The 21,362-nt window shown below is 37.6% G+C and overlaps 1 protein-coding gene across 1 annotated transcript in view; it reads left to right on the forward strand.

Moving 5' to 3' along the window:
• Positions 1-21,362, forward strand: part of LOC126092817 (neural-cadherin-like) — a 310,348-nt gene that overhangs the window by 275,820 nt on the left and 13,166 nt on the right. Inside the window, 3 exon segments of the mRNA XM_049908545.1 lie at positions 7,358-7,547; positions 8,731-8,969; positions 20,505-20,702. Of these exon segments, the coding sequence (XP_049764502.1) occupies positions 7,358-7,547; positions 8,731-8,969; positions 20,505-20,702 (627 nt within the window).

The following is a 21,362-nucleotide window of genomic DNA, read 5'->3' on the forward strand; positions in this document are numbered from 1 at the left end:
TATCTCCAACACCATCTTGAAACAAATAATTGACATTATTGTTGCCCCTCTTACCTTTCTGATCAATAGTACTTTTACAGCTGGAAAATTTCCTGAGGTCCTGAAGGCTACTATTGTTATCCCAATCTATAAAAAAGGAGAAAAAAACAAACCTGAAAGTTACTGTCCAATACCCCTCATACCTATATTATCCAAGATAATAGAATGCTGCATTAAAACACAACTTTGCAACTACTTTGCTGAACAGAATCTTTTTTCCTCCTCGTGTTTTGGTTTTAGGCCAGGATTGTCTACAATAAATGCAGTAGAAACTCTTGTGACAGACATACTTGATGGCTTCAAGAACAATTCCATCACTTGTGCTGTACTACTAGATCTGAGTAAAGCATTTGATACTGTATCCCATGAAATACTAATAAATAAACTAGAGTGCTATGGTGTCAAAAATAACGAACTGGCATTAATCAGATCATACCTGACAAACAGAACTCAGGTAGTTATAGTAAATAGCCAGCAATCAAATGCCTTACCAGTTGTAAGAGGCGTGCCACAAGGCTCAGTGCTTGGGCCTTTTCTCTTCCTGGTATGCATGAATGACATGCCTACTTTCATGCTTCACAAGTCAATAATATATGCTGGCAACACAACCCTGATTACCTCTGATAACAAATTGGAGGAAGTGAAGAAAGAAACAAAAGTAATGCTTGAAAAGTCTGCCATATGGCTCCACAGTAACAAGTTGATACTCAACAGTAGCAAGACTGAAACTATGTACTTCTTCTTGCACAATCTACAGGAAAAATTAAATGAGTCTGACTCTGTAAGACTTCTAGGAATCCACCTGGACCCAAAATTAACATGGAACACCCACACGGAACTGTTATGTAGCAGACTATCTAGAGTAGTCTTTTTGTTAAGGAAACTAAAAACATTAGTTAGCAGAAAACAACTTTTATCTTCTTATTATGCCTTCTTTGAATCTCACTTACAGTACGGAATAAAATTATGGGGCAACTCAACTGGTGGTCAGACAGTGTTCATGTGGCAGAAGAAAGCAATTAGAGCAATTACAGGAATTAAAAGCCAAGAATCATGTCAAAAGCACTTTAAGGAACTTAACATCTTAACATTACCTTCTCTGTATATAAAAACGTGTCTTCTTTCCATAAAAAAACAAATACATACCTTACCTTCCAGAGCAAATGTTCATTCACATGATACCAGATATAAAAACAATCTTGATGTAGACTTTACTAGGCTGTCTAAGGTCCAAAGTAGCTTTAAGCAAACAGGATTAAAATTATATAACAAGTTACCACAATCACTGAAAGACCTACAAGGTGATGCCTTCAAGAAGCAGCTGCACAAATTGTTAGCTGATAAGTGTATCTATGATGTAAAAGAATTGGAATGTAGTGGAGAGTAACTATGATGTTAAGGAATTGTAATGTAGAGAATAACTCTTTATCCTCATGTAATGTAATCTGAATGTACATAGTTTCCCAATTTTAGATTCACTATCAAATGTAATGTCAAAACTGTCTATTTCAACAAATGTTGGCTAATGACAGGTAATAAATAAATAAATAAATTACTGATATTCCTAATTCTATAATATCACATTCAAGAGAGTTTCTGTGTATGTTACTATTAATGTTATCAAGACATGAATTCAGTCTGGTGGGCTTTTCATTGAGATATTAATATTTCAATTACTTTAAAGAATAAACCATATAAATCACTTTTTCTTTTCTTTTTGCCCTTCTTGTTGTTGTAGTCTTCAGTCCAAAGACTGGTTGGATGCAGCTCTCCGTGCTACTGTTTCCTGTTCAACCCACATGATCTCAGAATAACTATTGCATCCTACATCCTTATGAATTTGCTTACTCTCTTCATCTCTTGGTCTCCCTCCATGATTCTTACCTGCCACACTTCCCTCCAGTACTAAATTGGTGATCCCTTGATGTTTCAGAATGTGTCCTTTCAATCTATCCTCTCTTCTAGCCAGTTTGTGCCACAGATTTTTTTCTTATTTATTTATTTAGTCCTTCAAATCCCATATGTATAGAATATATACAAGCATATTGGACATGGTTAGGTATTAACAAGATAAAATACAGTTTGTATTGCAATCCTAAGGAGTAGATATTGAAGTAATTTAGCAAAGATTCATACATACAACAAACATGACAGGCAACATACAAAGTAGAATATTAATAATGCATCTTTATTTTTGTTGTTTGGCTTTTATATATTCTGTCAGACTGTATGCCTTTACTTCATCCTTAAAACTACAGAGTTTACCTATTGATTTAATATAGTTAGGTAGATTATTGAAAATCTTTATCCCAGTATGTAGTGTGCCTTTTTGGCACAATGATGTTCTCACCTGTTTCATATGAAGGTCAGATTTTTGCCTTGTATTGTGTGCATTTATATCTTCATTTTTTAATAAGATATCTGGGTGTCTATTGATATATTGTTTGATGAAAACTGATGTTTCGTAGATAAAAATGCAAGGAAGAGGAAAAACTGACAGTTTTTTGAATATGGGTCTGCATGATTTCGTATTGTTTACCCCTTCAATAATTCTTAGTATTCTCTTTTGCATCCTGAAAAGTTAAATATTTGTTGTTGTATTTCCCCAGAAGATTATGCCATATTTAATTACAGAATGCACATAGGAGTAGTATACATTTAACAGGCTGGCTTTGCTGCAACAAGTTTTTATGATCTGTATCACGTAACAGGTTTTGCTTAGTTTTCTTTGCAAATATTCAATGTGTACCTCCCATTTTGTGTTGTTCTGGAGCCAGAGTCCCAGAAATTTAGTGCTGTCAACAGTTTCAAGAACTCCGTCCCTAAGTTTTATTTCTATGTTTGGGTGGTGTCTTCCTTTTATATTATAGAAGTTCAGTGCTACTGTCTTTTCTTTGTTTATAATTAGCTTGTTGTAGCTGAACCACTGTTCTACACTGTTCATTGTTTGGATAGCGGAGTCTTTAAGTTTTTCTTCTGTTTTATCACTAATAAGGAAGTTTGTATCATCTGCAAATTGGAGGGTAGTTTGGCAATACTTGTTGTACATAAGATCATTGACATAGAGGAGAAACAAAATGGGTCCTAATAGTGATCCTTCAGGGACGCCATATTTCATATTTTCATATCCTGAATAGTAGTAGCTGATTTGGTTATGGTCAGTATATTGCACTTCAACCTCCTGTTTGCGATCACATAGGTATGTCTTGAACCACTCATTGGGTATACCTCTAATTCCTAATTGGTCAAGCTTCTGTAGTAGGGCATCATGGTCAATGACGTCAAAAGCTTTAGATAAATCAAGGCATATGCCTGTCACAAACTCACTTGCATACAGTTTAGTATATATTTCATTAAGAAGTTAAAATATTGCACTTTCAGTTGAATAGCCTTTCCTGAAGCCATGCTGTGAAGGAGAGAGAATTTTATTTTTATTTAGGAAATCAGACAATCTCTAACAAAAAACTTTTTCTAAAATTTTTGAAAATACAGGCAGTAGGGCTATTGGTCTATAATTTGAAACACATTCTGGATTTCCTTTTTTGAACAGTGGTTTCAGTTTTGCTGTTTTTAAGCATGAAGGGAAGGTTCCTGATGCCAGTGAGCTGTTGCACAAGTGTGTCAAGGGTTCAGCTAAGGCAAGACAGCATTTTTTAATAATTGCATCTGGTAGTCCATCAATTCCACATGAGTACCCTGTTTTCAAGGTTTTTATAACTGATAAAATTTCTTCAGTATTTTTGGATGAAAGGAACAAAGATGTAGACACATTTCTCACACTATTGCATGATGGAGGTAATATTTTGTTGTGTTCTTCCAGTCCACTCACCAACTGTTCACTTATGTTTGCAAAATATTTGTTGAAGGTCCCTGCAATTTCTGTTGGGCAAGAGATCATTTGTCCTTCATAACATAAGTTCATATTTTTATATTGTTTAGTTTCACTTGTTTGATTTTTTATAACTTCCCATATAGCTTTAGATTTGTTTTTTGAATTTTCAATGTATTTGTCATTTGCCATTGTTTTAGCTTTCCTTACAACATTTTTGAGGATCCTCTTGTAATTCTTCAGGTACAAATGAAATTCAGGAGGCATGTTCTGTGTCTTTGCTATATCGTGTAATCTTCTTTTCTCTGCACATGAGATTCTAATATCTGTTGTAATCCATTTGTTCTTTTTGAAGTTAGGTTGACATTTCTCTCTCCAATTCTGTTCAGTACCTCCTTGTTAGTTGCATGATCTACCCATCTAATATTCAGCATTCTTCTGTAGCACCACATTTCAAAAGCTTCTCTTCCCTTCTTTTGTAAATGTTAACTGTTGATGTTTCATCTCCATATATGGCTACTTTTAGAAAAGACTTCCTGACCTATATTTGATGTTAACAAATTTCCCTTCTTCAAAAGTGCTTTTCTTGTGATTGCCATTTTATGTCCTCTCTACTTCAGCCATCATCAATTATTTTGTTGCCAAAGTAGCAAATCTCATATGTTACATTAAATGTGTCATTTGTTAATCTGATTCCCTCAGCATCACCTGATTTAATTCGTCTACATTCCATTATCCTTATTTTGCTTTTGCTGTTGTTTATCTTACATCATGCTTTCGAGGTATTGTTCATTCCATTCAACTATGCTTCCAAGTCATTTGCTGTCTATGGTAGAATTACAATGTTCAGCAAACCTTAAAAGTTTTTACTTCTTCTCCCTGGATTTTAATTCCTACTCCAAATTTTTCTTTGTTTTCCTTTATGGCTTTCTCAGTGTACAAATTGAATAACACTGCTTCCCTTTCATGCCCCTTGACTCTTATAATTGCTGTCTCATTCCTGTATAAGTTGTAAATAGCCTTTTGCTCCCTGTATTTTGTCTCTACTACCTTCAGCATTTCAAAGCGAGTATTCCAGTCAACAGTGTCAAAAGCTTTCTCTAGGTCTACAAATGCTATGAACTTAGGTGAGCCTTTGCGTAACCTAGAAAGAAGCTGTAGCATCAGTATAACCTTGTGTGTTCCTAAATTCTCCAGAATCTAAACTGATCTTCTTCAAGGTTGGCTTCTACCAGTTTTTTCCTTCTTCTGTAGAGAATTCATGTTAGTATTTTGAAACAATTGCTTATTAAACTGGCAGTTGAGTAATATTCATTCCTGTCAGCATCTGCTTTCTTTGGAATTGGAATTATCACATTCTTCTCAAAGTCTGATGGTATTTCACCTGTTTCATACATCTTGAACACCATATGGAGGAGTTTTATCAGGCTGGTTCTCCCAAGGCTGTCAATAGTTCTGATGGAATGTCATCTACTCCCGGGGCTTTGTTTCAACTTATTTCTTTCAGTGCTCTGTCATTTTCTTCTCGCAGTATCATACTGCCTATCTCATCTGCATCTACATTTTCTTCCATCACTAATGTTGCCTCCAAGTACATCTGCCATGTATAGGCACTCTGTACTTTCCTTCCACCTTTCAGCTTTCCTTTCTTTACTTAGTACTGGTTTCCCATCAGAGCTCTTGATATTCATATGGCTGCTTCTCTTTTCTCTAAAGGCCTCTTTAATTTTCCTGTAGGCAGTATCTATCTTTCCCCTAGTGACACATGCATCCAAATCCTTACATTTGTCCTCTAGCCATTCCTACTTAGCCTTTTTGCACTTCTTGTCTATCTCATTTTTTAGACGTTTGTATTCCTTTTCACCTGCTTCATTTACTGCTTTTTCAGATTTTCTCTTTTCATCAACTGAATTCAACATCTCCTGTGTTATCCAAGGATTTCTGCTAGGCTTTATCTTTTTACCTATTTGGTCTGCTGTCTTCACTCTTTTGTCTCTCAAAACTACTCATTTATCTTCCACTGTAATCCTTTCCTTTTCTTTTGTGTCATTTCCCAATACTCCCTCTGAAACTCTCAACAACTTCTGCTTCTTTCAAATTATCCAGGTCCCATCTCATTAATTTCCTACCTTTTTGCAATTTCTTAAGTTTTAATCTACAGTTCATAACCAATAAATAGTGGTTAGGGTCCACATCTGCCCCTGGAAGTCTCTTACAGTTTAAAATCTGGTTCCAAAATATTTGTTTTACCATCATACAGTCAATGTGAAACCTTCTGATGTTTCCCCATCTATCCATGTTAATATCATCTAGAATTATAATTTTATGCCGTCTGTATCTCAACAACTGCAATATTGAAGTGTTAATTTTTTCTTTAAATGCTATCTCATCAGGGCCTGGCATTTGATAAACTGAGACAATTACAATTTTTTGTGGATGCATTACAAACCATCTACTACCCTTGGCATTATCTACAACAGCTATTAAAAGAGTAACAAGAAAGCTGTTCACAAAATGTTAAAATACAAAGCTATTACATATTCAATAACAACATAAGTGACAGGAATGGGTAGCACCACTTTTACACATTTGTCATTAAGTTATTTTGGTTGACCGTTGTTAGTATATTCGTTGAATGGGTTTTATGCTACTATGTTCAATTTTTTGAGTGGATTTTGGGACATGCAATTTTATCCCTGTTGCTTATTAAAACCTGCCAAGAATTTACAGGCACCTAACTTTTGTATTTAACATCTTTCACTAACATATATTCATAATTAAATCATACATTTTTGGGTGGAGAAAAATTCGGGCTACAAGGCAGTAGCTCTGAATTTGTGAATAGTTTTTGTCTAAAATTTGAGTAACTGTCTGACATTTTTATTGAGTAATAATATTTCCAAATAATAAAAAAGACAAGAGGTTCTTCACATAGAACAGGAACAGGTCTTTCGTATGAGATAGGTCAATCCTAAAACAAACCATTACTGGTTTTTTGGTTTTTTAAATGTAGGACCTACATGGTTTCCACAGGTTTTCAGTTATGAATTTATACTTTAAAAAAATGTTTCTACATGAAATATTTGTGTCATTATCTTCACCTGCATATAAATTATACTCTGAAATTAGAAAATTAGAAATTCATAAAGAATTAAATTTTTAATGTATTAGTGGTATACAGTGTCAAAGTAAGTGGAGCTGATCAGCCCTACTGCATTCATCATGACAGGAATTTAATTAGAGTGTTGAATAAGAAGTGTGTTATGAGAACAAAACTTAATTTCTGCAGTAGTGTAACCCAACTAAATATCATATCTTGCACCAAGATTATGCAGAAGTAATTGTTGATTAAAATATTGCAGTTAAATCTAAAACTAGTTTCCAGTCTTACTTATAAAATGTCAGTATGTAAGCTGTAGATGTTACATGTTATAAGTGCTGCAGACAACACCTTGAGCTTAAAAGGATTGTTTAAACTCTTTGTAACAGGCTGTGTGGATGATGTGAGACTAGATGGAAGAGCCCTTCCATTGCCTCCAGGGTCAAATGTCACACAATGGGGACAGGCAACAATAGCCCTTAATCTTGAATATGGCTGTGAATATTCTTCTGATTGTAATTTCATAATTTGCCCAGAACCAGTGAAATGTAGTGACAAGCTGAAGCAGTCTAACTGCATGTGAGTATCTCTCAAGCTCTCCTTTATTTGAAGCACATTATTTTTTGTGGTGTTCAAAATAAAAAGATAATCTACTGTGGTAATATATCCTTTCCTTAGTTCTCTCAATTGAATCGGGTGTTTCTTGTTAAGACGTTACCAGTTACAGATCTTGCAGTATGTGATTTTGTAAATAAAAGTCAGAAAATAAAATTACCACAAAAAATAAATAACTTGGCCAGCAATTATAACAGACAGTGATTATCATGTTCTGAGAAGTACATGGAAGATACAACAGCAGATATTTAGTTGTCAGACCACATAGATTCTTTGTTTTGGGGATGTAAAGATGAAAAATCAGTGAAGGAAGAAACAAATTACTCATAATTTCTTATTAAGAAAATGATACATTGTGGGAGAAGAACTGAGAGCTTGTTTACTGTATCGGCTCTTTCCTTTGTAGTCATGAACATAACCAATGCAATAAAGAATAATATAGAATATTAGTTTCAAGCACTATAGTAAGACACAAGGAGAGTTTCTTCAAACATTTCGCTACCTATATATCAATTAAGACATAAGTTGATAAATGAGAGAAGCAGGGGGGGGGGGGGGGGGGGCGCATTGGCGGCATTCTATTTTTGAAGCAGAAACAGTTATAACTAATCTTTTGAAACTTATTAATATGCTGTATAACCACTTTCAGTCTTATATGCCTGTCTAAAAAATTGCTATATTATAGGCAGTGCCAACTGTGCATATGATTATTTAAAACTTTTGTTTGTTATGTTCCATAGAATTATTCAGTTTCAGTACTTGTGCGACTGTTGGACATTACCTCCATTTTAAAGTCCTTATAAGTTTGATTAGCAGCAAAGATGCCTATTAAAATGCATATTTTAAATTATGAAACATTATTCTTAATGTAGCATACAATTTATTTTGATAATATTAATTCTGAACTTCTCTTAAGACAACTGGTAGGTAATGTGTTTTCATGTCTATATATGAATATCCTTTTGTGTGTTAGATTTCAAAAGCCAACCCAGTTATCTTCAGATGCTATAAGGTGTGTGTGTTCACCATCTAGATTACAACCATTACTTTAACAGCTTGATGTATGAGCGGAGTATATTGATTTTTTTATAAAGGAACTCTATTTCCTTCATATAAATTTAGAAATAATCCATCTTTGTGTTGTCAGATGCAGTGATGCAAAAGTACTGGCTTCAAGTAGTAAGGATTGCACTCAAACTACTTGTGCAAAAATGTCATGTATCTACAGCCAGCAATGTTTACATCAAAACTCGAAATTTCTCTACAACTGTATGTGCCCTCATGGTGAGACAGGCATGAACTGCAAGCTTTTGGGAGATGGATTTGCAGTCAGTCTTGGTGTATGGACTTTGACAATTGTAGCATTAATAATTGTTCTGATAGTTGGTAAGAATGGTTATAATCATTATTCATTATGAATTTAATTTCATATACAGTTACAAATTTATAAATGATTTCCTTTAAGAAAAGTTTAGGAAAGCATTTTTATATGTGTTCACTTTGTTAAACAAAATTACTATATGCATGTAAGAAAATATTTTCAGTTGGCTTGCCCTTGAGGTGGTGCTGCTCATGAAAATTGTGATTTCTATGTTGTGCCTCTTTATTTAATTCTAAATGGGGTGTATGGAAATATTTCATTTAGTCTCCTACTATAAACTTTGTTTCTACTTGCTGTAAAGATGACATGTTGAGTTGCAGACAGGAACATGAAAATACTGTTACACACTGAACTTTCGACCAAAGCTTTCTTCAGAAAAGAAAGGAAAACACACACACACAGTCACTCCAGCAAGCACACTCCAGAGAAGTTTCGCTGAGAAGCCCTTACACATCTCTCATTCAGTCCTGATCATTCCCTACGTGACTTCCATAATTTTGGAGCCCTGAAGAAAAACATTTGTGGCTGTCGATTTGCTTTGCATGGTGAAATCACATTTCTGTGAGCAGCTACAAATATTCTTCCATGAAGACATTGACTGTCTTGTCTTACAGTCAGATAACTTTATTAACAGTTACAGTGATTGCATTTTTACTCAGTTTTTTCCACATGCCTCATTTTCATTTGACTGCCCCATATACATTTTTAGAAATTTCTTGATCAAATTAAGAACTGTTTGGTATTAATAGACTTCATTTGGTGAGGAATGCCTGCCTTGTCTGTGCTAGTCACTTTTTATGTCTTCCTTGCTTCATTCATCTCCCTTGCATTACTTTGCTTTCAAGGTAGCAGAATTCCTTATCTTGTCTACTTTGTGATCACCAATTTGGTTGTTAAGTTTATCGCTAACCTCATTTCTGCTACTCCTCATTAATTTTGTGCCCTCAGGGGCTCAGCATTCATTTGCTGTGTATGGGCTTGGCAACCCCAGGATTCCTGAGCTGGAGATTGGTAAGTGCTATCAGTTCTCTGTCACTGTAAACTCTGGGCAGGCATCAGAGACCATCATGTGGCAGAGCAGTTGAAAGTTGTATGTCACAGGGAAAGGGGATCTTGCTTTGACCACCTGGTCATGAGGATGGTAAAAACCTCTACAACAAAAATCCTAAATCTCAAGGTGTTCTGCACACTGATGGGATGCTCAGCTGTTGAGGTGGAACAGTCATTAGCAGGCAATCTCTGTGAAACCTGCTGAACCTCAGTTGCATAAGGCTTACCTAGGCATGTGGTGCTCTGTCTAGGTGGTGGACTTGTATTTCTGTAGCTGCTCATGGAACCAAGAGGAGTCCTTTGAAATCTCCCCTTCCTCTTCCCAGCAGAAAGGATGGCCAACTGGAAGGTAGCAACACCCAGTCTAACAATATGGCTTGGGAGCGAGTTCTCCTGACTCACACTTGTAATGGAACACGTGCTGTTTCTCAGAATGTGTTTATAATAGATAAAAGAAAAGAGAGCAGTTTCGACAAAGTTTCGCCATTTTATATACAGAAAGGTTTAGAGGAAATTTCTGGAACATTAAAATCTGTCAAGCACTCATGAAATGGGAGCCTGGAGCCTGTTGGTGGAAATGTAAATGTGCCAGCAAGTGAAGAATCTCCAAAATGCTCAATGCCTCGGGGAGTATGCAATTGAAACTGAACTGCCTAACATCTTGAACTACACCAAAGGTGTTGTGGCCTGCATGGGATTTGGTTGGCATTCCCTGAGAGAAACTGAAAGTTGAGTGGTCCTGGCAAGGCACTGTTGATGTGCAAAACATTATGAAAAGGGTGGGTGGTGACCTAGTGAAACCGGACTCATTTACACTGAGTTTCAGCAACAAAAAACTTCCAGAGCATGTTTAGGTTGGCTTCCTTCACCTCAGCGTGCAGTGTTATTTTCAAAACTCAGTGCATTGCTTTAAATGACAGCACTTTGGGCACACTATTCTTGGCCACTTGTGGCAAATGAAGTAAAGCTGCCCATGACAGAGTTGGTCATTCCTCTCCTCCCAAGTGTGTCAACTGCTCTGGGAGTCACCCTGTCTGGAGTAGGGATTGCAGTGTCTTCCTTGAATAGGGGAAGATCCAGAGATAAAAACAATGAAGCACATTCTGTATGGCAAAGCTAAAAAGAGATACAAAGACATGCAACCACCCATGTTCACTGCTTCATATGCTTCCATTCTCAAACACCCAGTCCTTAAAACTGATGCTGCTACAAAAACAGAGGTTGCTAGTGCCAGCACTAGTACTTGCATTTGTTGTGGTGCTGCAGTTACTTCAAACAATGTCCCTCCCCCCTCCCCCAAGAACTTCAGAAAATATTGTGGTTGCTGACATTGTGGAACTTCTTGCCCCTCCAAAGATCAAGTCTTCTCTACCATCCAGTGCTGCCACTACCACTTCCAGGGTTGTGGCTCCCAAGCCACCTCAGACCAAAAAACGAAAGTCAAAGGTGAAGAATTGGACACTGATGGAGACTGGAAGTACACAGTCCGTCATCCTATCTTATGCCTCACAGATGATGGACCTCAATGTTGGACTGGAGCAATCATCTCGCTCCAAGACTGAGCCTCCACCCATTTTTAGCAGGAGAATTATGTCTGTCAGAGTGGTTTTTTAAGTGTTACTCCCTTTGTTGTAGCCATAAACACTATCTCATCTATGGTATGGAGTCCTGTACAGTGCCACTTATTTGTGGATGATTTACTGTTTTCTGTTTCTCCTCCAGTGTTTCAACAGCAACCTGTCAGTTGCCACTTACAATATGGAGGAGTGGAGTGCAAAGACACGTTTTCATTTTTCTACAGATGTGTGTGTGTGTGTGTGTGTGTGTGTGTGTGTGTGTGTGTGAGTGTGTGTGTGTTCATTTTAATCATTCTTGTGATATTTTTAACTTATGTGACTTGCATATGAGGGACATCATTCTACATTTTAATGACTCAGTGAGGTTTCTGGGCCTCATTTTTTACTCAAAATTGTTGTGGTTGCCACACCCGTGAGACCTGAAAGCCAGAACCATGAAGGCACTGGACATCATAATGTGCCTTAGCATGAGCAGACAGACCATTCCATCAGAACCACTTGATGATGGCAGAAAAGTTATTCACCAAAATATTGTGGGACTTAAACGATTGCATCCGGCTGGACACCTGAGAGCCCTGGAAACATCTTCAGCATTCCCTAATTCTTATGTGATGCTTTTTCAGTATGCACCCTATTTCCAGACAATGTGCTGGTGTACAGTGTAAAGGCTGTAGTTACCTCTTCCTCCATGATTTCTTCCAGCTCCACGTGTTTACTATAGTGGAGGGACAATACTGTTCTGAGATGTTCCAGTTCCTGGGGTAGACTCTCAACATCTGAGATGGTGTGTGCCTTGTATACTAGTGCACAGCTCCAGCATGCTGGAGCTTATGGGACAGCAATTCATTTTAGATTGTGATGCAAAAAGAGACAACCAGAGCTGCAACTAAAATGGTTGTTTATTTAGTCAGGGCCTCCAGTGATGCTTTGTCTATAAGATGTAAAAATTTTTGTTTGGCAGCTGCAGCCTCCCCCTGTTAAATGCAGAGGAGAGAGCAGTTAGGTGAAAATGGCACACTAAAGACATCTATGAGGGGGAGGACTTATCTGATGACATGACAGAAGAAGAAACAGAAGTAAACATGGAAGAGATAGAAGATTCAGTATTAGACTCAGAACTTAAAAGAGCTTTGTAGATCAAATAAGGCAGAAGGGATAGATAACAGAATTTCTAAAATCATTGGGGGAAGTGGCAACGCAAAAACTATTCAAGTTGGTGTGCAGAATGTATGAAACTGTCAGTATACCATCACACATTCAGAAAAACATCATCCACACAATTTCGAAGGTAGCTAGAGCCAACAAGTGTGAGAATTATGCCACAATCCCTTAAAATTGAGGATCTGTTAGATGATGATCACTTTGGCTTAAGGGAAGGTAAAGGCATGAGAAAAGCAAGTCTGACATTGCAGCTGATAATGGAAGCAAGACTGAAGAGAAATCGGGACACATTCATGTGATTTGTTGACCTGGAAAAAGCTTTTGACAATGTGAAATGGTGTAATATGTTTGAAATTCCGAGAAAAATAGGGGTAAGCTATAGGGAAAGACAGGGAATACACAATATGTACAAGAATTAAGAGGGAACAATAAGACAGGAAGACCAAGAACGAAGTGCTCAGATTAAAAAGGGTGTAAGACAAGAATGTAGCCTTTTGCAATAACAGAAATAAGAGTGTTTCAAGAGTGGAATTAAAATTCAGGGTGAAAGGATATACTGATATGATAAAATTCACTAATGACATTGGTCTTCTCAGTGAAAGTGAAGAAGAATTACAGCATCTGTTGGATGGAATGAGCAGTATAATGAGGACAGAACATGGATTGAGAGTAAGTCAAAGAAATACAAAAATAAAGAGAAGTACCACAAATGAGAACAGTAAGAAACCTCGTATCAGAATAAGTGATCATGGCGCAGATGAGGTTAAGGAATTCTGCTACCTAGGCAGCAAAATAACCCATGACAGAAGGAGCTAGGATGACATAAAAAGCAGACTGGCACTGGCAAGAGGGCATTCCTGGCCATGAGATGTCGATTAGTGTAAAACATAGACCTTAACTTGAGGAACAAATTTCTGGAAATGTATGTCTGGAGCACAGCATTGTATGTTAGTGAAATGAGGATTGTGGGAACACCAAAACAGAAAAGAATTGAAACATTTGAGATGTTGTGCTATAAAGAATGTTGAAAATTAGGTGGAATGGCAAGGTAAAGACTAAGGAGGTTTTCTGGAGAACTGACAAGGAAAGGAATATATGGAAAACTCTGACAAGAAGAAGGGACAGGATGATAGTACATCTGTTAAGACATCAGGGAATAACTTCATGCTACTATAGGGAGTTGTAGAGGGCAAAACTTGGTAACACCATCAATCCAGTCCCAGATCCAAGACTGAAAATGATTGAACAGTAGTCAAACACCAAAATTTTCATGTCTCACTGACAAACCATCACTGGAGGCCCCATGCAAGACTTTCCTCAGTCTGACTAACATGCAAGTGACATGATGTGATTTTGGTTCTGCAGAGGGGACTTAATTTTGCCCCCCCCCCACCCCCACCCCCCCACCCCCCGCCCACTCTTAAGTTCACATTGGTCATGGACTTGTCAGTACAGTTGAACAGGTTGCCATGCAACTACTGCCTGAAGCAGCAGAAGAAGTGTGCCATGAAACATTTCATGCTCTGATGAGAACTAAGACTGCAAGGTCAGACATTACCCGCAAAGGGAAGGCAACCATTCAGAACCTGAGAGAGTGCCCCGAAGTTGTTATTGTATCTGCTGACAAATGCAGTGCCACTGTTATTCTCACCCTCAAAGACTACATTGAGCAGATGCAGAGCATAATAAATGACAACTCTTGCAGGAACATTAGTGCTGATCTCACCAAGGAGATGGAGAGCAAGACCAGGCCACTTCTCAAGGAATCAGTGTTACTAGAGAGGGTCATCAATAAATTGTCACTGCCAGGATCTGTACTGCCAAGACTTTGTGGACTCCCTAAGGTTCACAAAGATGAGGTGCCACTTTGTTCCATTGTCAGCAATGTTAGAGCTCCCACATATTTTCTTGCAAAATACCTGACAGAGATATGAAGGCCTTATGTGGGAAATGCCCACATCACATCCACAACTCTGTAGATTTTGTGAAATGCCTCAACAACTTCAGGCTGAAACACTCAGGTATGATGGTGATACTCACTAGGGTGCCTCTATGTGAGTCACTAGAACTCATTGATCAGAAATTTGACGAATAGATCACTGACCTTTTCAGGCATATGCTAATCTCCACATATTTTTCTATTTAATGGAGAATACTGTGAGCAAAGGAGGGAGAGGCAGTGATTGTATTGGTATATGAAGCATTTTGAGGAAGAGACCCTGATGTCATCCAAATGGAAACCCATCTGCTTTTTCCATTATGTGGATGACATGTGCATCATCTGGTCTCATGGCAGAGAAAAACTCCTTAACTTCCTTGTACATCTGAACTCTATAGATCCTGACATCAAATTCACAATGGAGATGAAAGAAGAAGGAAGACTACCATTCTTGGAGGCTATAATCAAGAGAATTGCTGAGAGCACCTTGGGTGAAGGTGTGTATTGGAAGAAAATGCATGGATTGGAAGAAAATGCACACTGACCTGTATGTCTTGCTGCCACTAACCTGGGTAGAGGAATGGGTTACTAAAACCACTACTACATGGGTGCACACCACCTAAGGTGCAGAGGGCCTGCTGCAGAGACTGGAATGTCTCAGAACTGAGTTAAAAAAAAATGGGTACACAGAATAGCAGATTAAGTGCACTCTTTGTGGAGATGGAAGAAATCACAGAGAAAGGGGTAGCCACAACCTTTGTACCATATCCTGGTGTGCTATTGGGAAAAGTCAGGTGCATACTGAAAAAGAACTATGTAAGAACAGTCCTTTGCCCACTCAATAAAACGCAGGCATTACTCGGGAATGTCAAAGACGTCCTCGGTTTATGGATGGGTATACCAGATTACCAGATTCTGTGCCAGTGTGGCATGACATATATTGGACAAGCAGTGGACACCATTGAAGACCAATGCCAAGACACCAGCAGTACACTTAACTAATGTAACCCAACAACTCAGTGGTCACAGAGCACTCAGTGTTTGTCAGAATATCGTGCAATCACATACAACTGTACAAGGATTTTAGTGCCGACTTGCAAATATTGGGACAGTGTTGTTAGAGAAGCCAATGAAATTCACACCAGGGATAATCTTATCAATTGGAACTACAGTTATAATCTCAGCAAAGCTGAAAACCAGCACTGGGTCCTATTAAGAAGATGCCCACCAAACAGGCAACCAGGGCTGACAGAGCAACAACATCGATGCTACCAGACAGGGCAAAAATGTCAATGCTGCCACAGATACCAACAAAAGCATCTCCATGAAATTGCTGCATGAGGGGATATATGTCAACTGTGTGCCCTCAGTTCGTCAATGCACCTGATAATGGCGACTTGTCTGATAACTGGAGTATTATGCCTGGTGGACACTATGGACCAGCAGTATGCCCATGGTCTCTTAAATCAGTACCAAGGAATGTCCCAGGCTTGCCTGATGCTGGATAAAGAGCAAATGAAGATGATGGCTCTTAATATCGATGCCTTTTCTTTTAATTTCACCAAAGATTGTTTTGACTTTTCTATATGCTGTCATTCCATGGACTATTTTTTTCTGATTTCTTCACATTTTTCCTGCGTGTATTTCACCTTTGCTTTCCTCTACTTTCTACTTCTTTCTTTGTTAAATGACTTATATTGCTGTATTCATTACTTTCCCTGAACATTTTTGGATTTCCTTCTTTTGTCAATCAGTTGAAGTATTTCTTCTTTTACCCAAGGTTTCTTCAGTTACCATCTTTCTTCCTATGTTTGTCTGTCCGTCCAGCTTTTGTGACTGCCCTTTTAGAGATGTCCATTTGTTTTCAACTGAATCGCCTGCTGTGGTATTCATTATCATAGCATCTACAACCTAAAGAAATTCAAACACACCACAGCATTCCTCAGTGCCTCATTTCTTTCCACTTTGATTTTTCTGGAACTTTTCTGAACTTCAGCCCACTCTTCATCATTACTAAATTTGTTTATATATCTGCTCAAGGATACATCTTGCAATCCAACATCTGATTTTGGAATATCCACCTGACCATTATGTAATTCAGCCAATCTCTTTCCGTGTATCTGGGCCTTTGCCAAATATACCTCCCCCTCAGGTGATTTTTGAACAATATATTCACTATTGCTAGCTGAAATTTATTGCAGAATTGAATCAGTCTTTCTTCATTCTTATTCCAACTATGAACTTCTGTCCTCTCCTCCACCTCCTTTGACATGGTCATTGGTAGAACAAAGGAGAATTCTTATACAGCAACTCTTTGGCTGCTATTGCTGATGATTTTTGTTCAAGATTTTGGCAGTTGCTGGATTCAGACCCCAGAGATTTTGATCCCTTATCAGAGATGCTACCTCTAGACCATGGGTTCTGTATATTGTCTATCAAAGCTACCCGCTCATTTTGTATTGTATTCCATTCACCTGTTTCAGTGAATTGTTGCCTAATGCTATCTTTGAAACTCTCAACAAACCTCTGGTTCTTAAAATTTATTCAGTTCTCACATCATTATTTTCCTATCTTTTTCCAATTTCATCAGTTTTAATGTGTAGTTTGTAATCAATAACCAGTAAATTGTAGTCCACTTCTGCCCCTGAAAAGGTTTTGCAGTTTAAAATATGGGTTTGAATTCTCTGCCTGTCTTCCAGACCTCTTTAAATGGTTTTTATAATCCTTTTCATTAAAATATATTAATGATTTTCATTTGTTGTTGCTAGTAATGCAATACATGATTATAACACTGGAGTGGGAAAGCATCTACAAACACTTCAAAAGTTATTGTTCATGCAGAAAAAAGATTTAGATGTTTAGAGGTATACAGAATTCATCAACCCATGATGATCAAGGAAAAAGCATGGAATTTACTGTTGAACATACTCCTCCTATTGTATTCTAGAAATAATAACTGCTTAAATGCCTCTGTGTGTACTGTAATTAATCAGTTCTTGTCTTTTCTGTCCCTACAGGTGTGATACAGAGGGGGCTGAACTATATTTCTAAAATCATCTCTTAATATCAGTTCTTGAAACTTTGTAAGGAGGCTTTTGTGTGATAATTGGTGTCTTTCTTCAGTCATTTGTCAAGTCAGCTTTTTCAGCATTTCTGTGGCATTCTGCTATGAGTCACACAAACCTGTGAACATTTGTGATGCCCTCCTTTGTATACTTATTCAATATTCTAGAATGGGGTGTAAGTGTCCTAGTTTCCTTTCTAGACAAACTGCATCTTTTCCAATATCCTACGAATGAATCAAAGTCTGTCAGCTGCTTTACCTATAACAGAGCCTCAGTGATTATCCATTTCATGTCTGAATAAATAGTTATGTAATTCATGCTACACTATAATATCAGGATATTCTATAACTTTTAGTGGTTTTATTGTACTCTAATTTCTTTCCATGTTTCAAAGACTTCTCCCTAAAACATTCATTGGATTGTGTAGCACAATAAACTAATTGCATTGGTCATTAAATAATGAAGTATTGATCAGCAGTCTCACTTAGCACATGATGAAGATAATAAGTCACATTGTCAAAATATTGTGCATGGATGACACTGATATATGGCAGAACACTTCAACATGTCAACAGATCACCAGCAAAGCATGAAGAATTACAACAGTGAGGTTTATTATCCTGTCACATTAATGCGACCACCTGTCAAAAACCTGAATAAACCACATTTTGCAGTGCAGACCACTGCAAGTCATACAGGAAGAGAGTCTGGAAGGTACCGACAGGGATGTGGAGCTATTCCCACTCCTGTGCCATGGCCAGCTGCTAGCGTTTCTCTTTGAGGATCCATGATGCGAACAGCCTGATCAAGATGGTCCCACAGAATCTTGATTGGGTTTGAATCCAGGGAGTTTGGTGGTCTGAGTAATACAGTAAACTCATCCTGGTGCTCTTCTAACCATGCACATACACTATGAGTTTGGTGACACATTGCATTGTCCTGCTGGTAGACGCCATCATTCTGAGAAAAAACAAACTGCATATAGGGGGTGGACATAGTCTCCAAGGATAGATGCATACTTATGTTGATCCAATGTGCCATCCAGAATGATAAGATCAGTCAGGGAATGCCATGAAAATATTCTCCAGATCATAATGCTCCATTCTCCATCCTGGACCCATTGCTTTCAGATGTTTCATGCCAACAGCTATCTGTCTGACGGAGTGTAAAACATGATTGATCAGAAAAGGCCACCTGTCGGCACACAACAGGCATCCAGTTGCAGTACTGGCATGCAAATTCCAGTCCTTTTCATCAACAAACAGCAGTCAGCATGGGGGGCATGAACCAGATGCTTGCTGCAGAGGCAAATACGCAGCAATGTTCACTGAACAGTCATTGAGTAGACACTGAGTGTAGCCCATTGGTTCATTTGGGTGGTCAGTTGCTCAACAGTTGCACATCTGTTCACCGTAAGTATCTCCACAGTTGTCATTCAGCCCTACTATCTATGGCCCATAGTGCACAACAGTTGCCTCAACACTGGTTTCAGATAGCACCATTTTGCCAAGCATGGTATACTTTTACCATGGCGGCACATGATCAGTTTACAAATTGAGCCATTTTGGAAATGCTTTTGCACTTTGCCCAAAAGCCAGTGTTGATATCCTGTTGGATGTCATCTAAATTGCTTCTGTTTTTGCATTAAGCCAATGACTGCACTGTTTTTCTCATCTCTTTTGACGTGCTTTATAGCCGGCCGTGGTGGCCAAGCGGTTAAACGCGCTACAGTCTGGAACCACGCGGCTGCTACGGTTGCAGGTTCGAATCCTGCCTCGGGCATGGATGTGTGTGATGTCCTTAGGTTAGTTAGGTTTAAGTAGTTCTAAGTTCTAGGGGACTGATGACCTTAGAAGTTAAGTCCCATAGTGCTCAGAGCCATTTGAACTATTTGAACCATGCTTTATATAACCTACAATGCTAATGCTGCCACTTGCTGTCTATGTGAAGTTATTGCAAGTTGACATTGGAAATAGGCAGTGGTCATTATTAATGTGCCTGGTCTGTGTAGTTAGCCAACTTCAGTTTATTAATAAGATTTTGTCTGGTGTCATTGTCTTTACAAGAGGATGCTATGGTATTTTTTTAATGGTCATATTGACTTGGTTTATGCGAGGATGCTGAAATGCACTTGTTCCCCATCACACTGAATTAATAGACTTATGAATACATATGAAGGAAGGTAACATTGAAGTCCATAGATTTCAGCACCACAGAAATGTTGAAAACCCATACTAGCGGCTACCAGAGAGAATAATGATTAGAGTTTAACATTCCATGAGATTGTAGCAGACTGTGCAAGGGTAAAACTGTCTGTTACATTGTGAAAATTACTCAGAAAATATCCAAGACCTTATGCAGCCAGAAAGCCACAAATAGCTCCATTTCCTTATAACAATATTTCTGCAAGTATAATCTAAAGCAGAGGTTACAGCACACTCAGAACCATATAAACAGTTGCTGTTGTGATGGAATTCGCAGAAATAAAACTGAATAACATAAAGGAAACTCCATCCTGATTCATACTGAACGACCATAGACAGAAAACTTTTCAATCTACTGGAAACTTTATGTTGAGTAATGGTCTCCAATATACAATGAATAATGTACTGCTACCTAAAATAGCTGTTTTCATACATGATACAAATTAAAGTTATTTTTAAAAAGTTACTTTTGTTTCATATTAAATGTACTGCACATTAAACCCATAAATAATATTGCATTACTTATACCTATTTCTTATTTTAGTGCTGCTCTCTGCCTTCTTTGGTTACAAGTATCTTTCGCAGTGCAAGAATAAACCTGAAACTAAAAATGATATTCAACTAGAAGATGTAATGAATTATGGTGCAGAGGAACAAAGCAAAAATGGCACGCCTGTAAGCATGAAACTGCTGAGGATACCTGTTAATGGAACAGATACTACAGTTTCCATGGAACTGCACAGTATGTAAAATTTTTACAGGAAATGCTTCAGTAATCCTTATCTGTAACCTTAATATCAGAAACAATAATGTTTTAAAAATAAAAAGTTCACTGAAAGAAACAAGCAAGTCTTAGACATATTAGCAATAAAATAATATTTCTCTTCAGATATAAAAATTCTATACTCCTTATGCTCTGCACATAACAAATATTCTCTCCTTAAATTTTCCTCTGTGTGAAGTGTCCATGATGAATGTATTCTAAGGAGAGTGAAGCAAAGAGCTGCTCATACCCTGCAACATGCACAATATTAAGTGACAAAAGTGGTAAATCAGACTGAAACCAAATTAATGCACTGTGTTGATCACCAATTGTTTGAGATACTGACAAGCTCAACATTCTGTTTTTGTCAACTTTCCACATTTTATATGCAAATAATGAGGTGTGGTACCCAAGAGCATCCACAATAATTCATGCAATGTTTTGGGGGGAGGGGGAGACTCAAAAACTGTGCTGTCTTCTTATTTCATTTTATTAATATTGTAATGGATGCCATCCTTTTTGAATTATTGATCTGAAACTGTAGACTCAAATTATCAATAAAACATCATCCAGAATTTTATTAAATACATTCTCAGAGAATTATTTTAAGCAATTAGGTCAGAATCCCATGCAAAGTGT

The sequence above is a fragment of the Schistocerca cancellata genome, chromosome 7 (assembly GCF_023864275.1).
Source record: "Schistocerca cancellata isolate TAMUIC-IGC-003103 chromosome 7, iqSchCanc2.1, whole genome shotgun sequence".
Classification (NCBI taxonomy): Eukaryota; Metazoa; Arthropoda; class Insecta; order Orthoptera; family Acrididae; genus Schistocerca; species Schistocerca cancellata.